Source organism: Pristiophorus japonicus, chromosome 2, assembly GCF_044704955.1.
Source record: "Pristiophorus japonicus isolate sPriJap1 chromosome 2, sPriJap1.hap1, whole genome shotgun sequence".
Lineage (NCBI taxonomy): Eukaryota > Metazoa > Chordata > Chondrichthyes > Pristiophoridae > Pristiophorus > Pristiophorus japonicus.
In genome coordinates this window covers 209,911,272-209,917,271 of record NC_091978.1, presented here as the reverse complement: position 1 = coordinate 209,917,271, position 6,000 = coordinate 209,911,272, and the positions used below count along the sequence as shown (strand labels likewise).

Below are 6,000 nucleotides of genomic sequence, written 5' to 3'. Positions count from 1 at the left end.
TGTGTGGTGGCCTGGCATCGACTCAGATTTGGAGTCTTGCGTGTGCCAATGCAACACTTGCTCTCAACTGAGCAATGCACCCAGGGAGGCACCGCTAAGTTTGTGGTCATGGCCCTCCAAACCGTGGTCTACAATCCACGTTGACTTTGCTGGCCCGTTTCTAGGCAAAATGTTTTTGGTTGTTGTGGATGCTTATTCAAAATGGATTGAGTGTGCAATGATGTCTGTAAGCATATCCACTGACACCATCGAAAACCTACGAGCCATGTTTGCCACACACGGTCTGCCTGATGTCCTTGTCAGCAACAATGGGCCGTGCTTCATCAATGCTGAATTCAAGGAATTTGTGACCCACAATGGGATCAAGTACATCACATCTGCCCCGTTCAAGCCCGCACCTAACGGCCAGAACAGGCAGTCCAAACCATCAAACAAAGCTTGAAATGCGTGTTGGAAGGTTCCCTGCAGACCCGCCTGTCCCAAGTCCTCCTCAGCTAACGCACAAGTCCCCACTCGCTCACCGGGGTTCCCCCTGCCGAACGCTCGAAACAAGGCTCTCTCTAGTCCACCCTGATCTCCATGATCATGTCGCGGGCAGGCGGCATCAACAAACTATGTACCATGATCACGCAAATTTGTCACGCGATATTGAAGTCAATGACCCTGTATTTGTACTCAACTATGGACATGGTCCCAAATGGCTTGCTGGCACTGTCGTAGCCAAAGAAGGGAGGAGGGTGTTTGAGGTCAAACTTGCAAATGGACTAACTTGCAGAAAGCATTTGGACCAAACCAAACTGCAATTCACAGACAGCCACGACCAACACCACCAACTTCGACCCTCTGATACACACACAAGTGGCAACCGACATCACGGCTGATCACAAAGCTAAACTCATCATCTCCAGCAGCCCAGCAAGTTCAGCTGCCCAGCGAAGGCCCAACCAACTCACTTACACCTGTATTTGTACTGAGACGATCGTCTAGGGATCGTCTCACCGTGTAAATAAGTGTATTGACTTTGGGGGCAGGGGGGTGGGGGGAGTGATGTTATGTATGCAACACCATGTAACCAGCATTCTACCGCCACCAGAGGGTGCACCTGTTGGGAGTCCCAAGGGATCCCAGCATCCCTTGGGAGCACTGCATAAAAGCAGGCCTCCCATGCTGTGCCAGCACTCAAAAGTCAGAATAAAGAGACTAAGGTCATACTTACTCAAGGCTATAGTACTCAGTCACATTGCTTTATTTGAGAGATAACAGTATCAATCAACACCTACTAGACATGCTAAATGGCACTTCACAAAAAAACTAAACTGTGATCTGCATGTTGGTGCTGTTATAATAGTACTTCCATTTTAAAGTTGAGCAGGAATCAGTTCAGTTTTGCTTCCAGTCGTAATAAGCTGAATGAGACTTCCGGAGGTAGGTCTGTTTGCTTTATTGGTCCAGTTAAACAAGGTTCTGGAAAAGAGATACAAAAATCATCATTATGTAAAACAGAATCGAATAGTTTCTTAAAACATGAAAAAGGGAGCTGTGCAGATTTGCCAAGCTTCAAAATTAATTTTGGTGAGTGTTAAAACAAACCTGACTACTGCACCTTACCTTCAACTTTTCTTCCGAGAGTACTATTGCATTGCAGTGAGAGATCTATCCCAAAATTGATCCATAAAATGTTAATTCAATGAATCAGGGACATTTGAGGTTGACCCAGGGCTACTGAATTGAATCCCGAACTCAGAAGAGTTGGTAGTCCCAGCCTCAACTGGGGGGAGGGGAGGAAAGAACAAAAGGGAAGGTTTCCCCTCCCCCTTTCCCTGCCCCTAAACTGGTTTAAAAATCTGCTACATCTCTAACTTTTTACAGTTCTGATGAAGGGTCATCAACCTGAAACATTAACTCTCTTTCTCTCTCCTCAAATGCTGCCTGACCTGCTGAGTATTTCCAGCATTTTCTGTTTTTATTGCTGTATACAAACTAGCTGCCAAGTCTGCCTGCATATCAGTGATTGCACATCAAGAGTAATCCACTGGTTGTAAAGTGCTTCGGGGCATACTATGAATCTGATGAGGTGCTAAATAAATTTAAAAAAATTATCTCTATATTTGCACAGAGCTCTGCTTTGTAATGGTGAAAACTCTTGTGGAGCCCACAATGTAACTCAGCACTGCTAGCTCATTCTGCTCTAAAGCAAATACCAATGTCAAGTACAAGGGCAGGATAAGCAGAAACTCTTAACAAATATTTTGCATCGGACTTTACAACAATATTCCAACAGTGGATTGTCGAGGGGCTATATGGGGCGGGGGGGGGGGGGGGGGCGGGAGGAACTTAACACAATCACAGCAGTTATGATGGGCGACTTTAATCTACATATAGATTGGGCTAACCAAACTGGTAGCAATACGGTGGAGGAGGATGTCCTGGAGTGTATTAGGGATGGTTTTCTAGACCAATATGTCGAGGAACCAACTAGAGAGCTGGCCATCCTAGGCTAGGTGATGTGTAATGAGAAAGGACTAATTAGCAATCTTGTTGTGTGAGGCCCCTTGGGGAAGAGTGACCATAATATGGTAGAATTCTTTATTAAGATAGAAAGTGACACAGTTAATTCAGAGACTAGGGTCCTGAACTTAAGGAAAGGTAACTTCGATGGTATGAGACGTGAATTATCTAGAATAGACTGGTGAATGATACTTAAAGGGTTGACGGCGGATAGGCAATGGCAAACATTTAAAGATCACATGGATGAACTTCAACAATTGTACATCCCTGTCTGGAGTAAAAATAAAATGGAGAAGGTGGCTCAACCGTGGCTAACAAGGGAAATTAAGGATAGTGTTAAATCCAAGGAAGAGGCATATAAATTGGCCAGAAAAAGCAGCAAATCTGAGGCCGGGGAGAAATTTAGAATTCAGCAGAGGAGGACAAAGGGTTTAATTAGGTGGGGGAAAATAGAGTATGAGAGGAAGCTTGCTGGGAACATAAAAATCGACTGCAAAAGCTTCTTGTGTGAAGAGAAAAAGATTAGTGAAGACAAACATAGGTCCCTTGCAGTCAGATTCAGGTGAATTTATAATGGGGAACAAAGAAATACTTTGGTTCTGCCTTCTTCACTGCCTGCTGTACCTGCGTGCCAACTTTCAATGACTGATGAACCATAACATCCAGGTCTCCTTGCACTTCCCCTTTTTCTATTCTGCCGCCATTCAGATAATATTCTGCCTTTGTGTTTTTGCCACCTAAGTGGATAACATCACATTTATCCACATTATACTGCATCTGCCATGCATTTGCCCACTCAGCTAACCTGTCCGAGTCACCCTGCAGCCTTTGAGCATCCTCCTCACAGCTCACACCGCCACCCAGCTTAGTGTCATCTGCAAACTTGGAGATATTACACTCAATTCCTTCATCTATATCATTAATGTATATTGCAAATAACTGGGGTCCCAGCACTGAACCCTGCGGCACCTCACTAGGCACTGCCTGCCATTCTGAAAAGGACCCATTTATCCCGACTCTCTGCTTCCTGTCTGCCAACCAGTTCTCTATCTACGTCAGTACATTACCCCCAATATCATGTGCTTTAATTTTGCACACCAATCTCTTGTGTGGGACCTTGTCAACAGCCTTTTGAAAGTCCAAATACACCACATCCACTGGTTCTCCATTGTCCACTCTACTAGTTACATCCTCAAAAAATTCCAGAAGATTTGTCAAGCATGATTTCCCTTTCATAAATCCATGCTGACTTGGACCGATCCTGTCACAACTTTCCAAATGCGCTGCTATTTCATTTTTAATAATTGATTCCAACATTTTCCCCATTACTGATGTGAGATTAACCGGTCTATAATTACCCATTTGCTCTCCCTCCTTTTTAAAAAAGTGGTGTTACATTAGCTACCCTCCAGTCCATAGGAACTGATCTCGAGTCGATAGACTGTTGGAAAATGAAATGAAAATGAAATGGAAAATGATCACCAATGCATCCACTATTTTTAGGGCCACTTCCTTAAGTACTCTGGGATGCAGACTATCAGGCCCCAAGGATTTATCGGCCTTCAATCCCATCAATTTCCCGATCACAACTTCCTGCCTAATAAGGATTTCCTTTAGTTCCTCCTTCTCACTTGACCCTCGGTCTCCTAGTATTTCCGGAAGGTTACTTGTGTCTTCCTTCGTGATGACAGAACCAACGTATTTGTTCAACAGGTCTGGCATTTCTTTGTTCCCCATTATAAATTCACCTGAATCTGACTTCCAGGGACCTACGTTTGTCTTCACTAATCTTTTTCTCTTCACATATCTATAGAAGCTTTTGCAGTCAGTTTTTATGTTCCCGGCAAGCTTCCTCTCATCGCTCCAGAATGGCAGGCAGTGACTAGTGGGGTGCCGCAGGACTCAGTGATGGGACCCCAGCTATTTACAATATACATTAATGATTTAGATAAAGTAATTGAGTGTAATATCGCCAAGTTTGCAGATGACACTAAGCTGGGTGGCGGTGTGAGCTGTGAGGAGGACACCAAGAGGCTGCAGGGTGACTTGGACAGGTTAGGTGAGTGGGCAAGTGCATGGCAGATGCTGTATAATGTGGATAAATGTGAGGTTATCCACTTTGGTGGCAAAAACACGAAGGCAGAATATTATCTGAATGGCGGCAGATTAGGAAAACGGGAGGTGCAACGAGACCTGGGTGTCATGGTACAACAGTCATTGAAAGTTGGCATGCAGGTACAGCAGGCGGTGAAGGCGGCAAATGGTATGTTGGCCTTCATAGCTAAGGGATTTGAGTATAGGAGCAGGGAGGTCTTACTGCAGTTGTACAGGTGAGGCCTCACGTGGAACATTGTGTTCAGTTTTGGTCTCCTAATCTGAGGAAGGACATTCTTGCTATTGAGGGAGTGCAGCGAAGGTTCACCAGACTGATTCCCGGGATGGCAGGACAGACATATCAGGAGAGACTGGATCGACTGGGCCTGTATTCACTGGAGTTTAGAAGGATGAGAGGGGATCTCATAGAAACATAGATACATCTGATGGGACTGGACAGCTTAGATGCTGGAAGAATGTTCCTGATGTTGGGGAAGTCCAGAACCAGGGGACATAGTTTAAGGATAAGAGGTAAGCCATTTAGGACTGAGATGAGGAGAAACTTCTTCACTCAGAGAGTTGTTAACCTGTCGAATTCCCTACCACAGAGAGTTGTTGATGCCAGTTCATTGGATATATTCAAAAGGGAGTTAGATGTGGCCCTTATGGCTAAAGGGATCAAGGGGTATGGAGAGAAAGCAAGAAATGGGTACTGAGGTGAATGATCAGCCATGATCTTATTGAATGGTGGTGCAGGCTCAAAGGGCTGAATATACTATTTCTGCACTTATTTTCTATGTTTCTATGTTTCTATCACAATCACTAAGGAGGTGGTACTCAGTAAGATAATGGGGCTAAAGGCAGATAAATCCCCTGGACCTGATGGCTTGCATCCTAGGGTCTTAAGAGAAGTAGCGTCAGGGATTGTGGATGCATTGGTTGCAATTTACCAAAATTCCCTGGATTCTGGGGAGGTCCCAGCTGATTGGAAAACTGCAAATGTAACGCCCCTATTTAAAAAAGGAGGCAGACAAAAAGCAGGAAACTACAGATCAGTTAGCCTAACATCTGTGGTTGGGAAAATATTAGAGTCCGTTATTAAAGAAGTAGTAGCAGGACATTTGGAAAAAGAAAATTCAGTCAGGCAGAGTCAGCATGGAATTATGAAGGGGAAGTCATGTTTGACAAATTTGCTGGAATTCTTTGAGGATGTAACGAACAGGGTGGATAAAGGGGAACCTGTGGATGTGGTGTATTTGGACTTCCAGAAGGCATTTGACAAGGTGCCACATAAAAAGTTACTGCACAAGATAAAAGTTCACGGGGTTGGGGGTAATATATTAACATGGATAGAGGATTGGCTAACTAACAGAAAACAGAGAGTCGGGATAAATGGTT

At 44.4% G+C, this 6,000-nt stretch overlaps 1 protein-coding gene across 1 annotated transcript in view; it reads right to left on the bottom strand.

Moving 5' to 3' along the window:
- Positions 1–1,228: 1,228 nt before the first annotated feature.
- LOC139243676 (dihydropteridine reductase-like) overlaps positions 1,229–6,000 on the bottom strand; it is a 44,756-nt gene continuing 39,984 nt past the window's right edge. Inside the window, exon 7 of the mRNA XM_070870823.1 lies at positions 1,229–1,464. Within this exon, the coding sequence (XP_070726924.1) occupies positions 1,359–1,464 (106 nt within the window). The 3' untranslated portion in view covers positions 1,229–1,358. The remainder of the gene's footprint in view (positions 1,465–6,000) is intronic.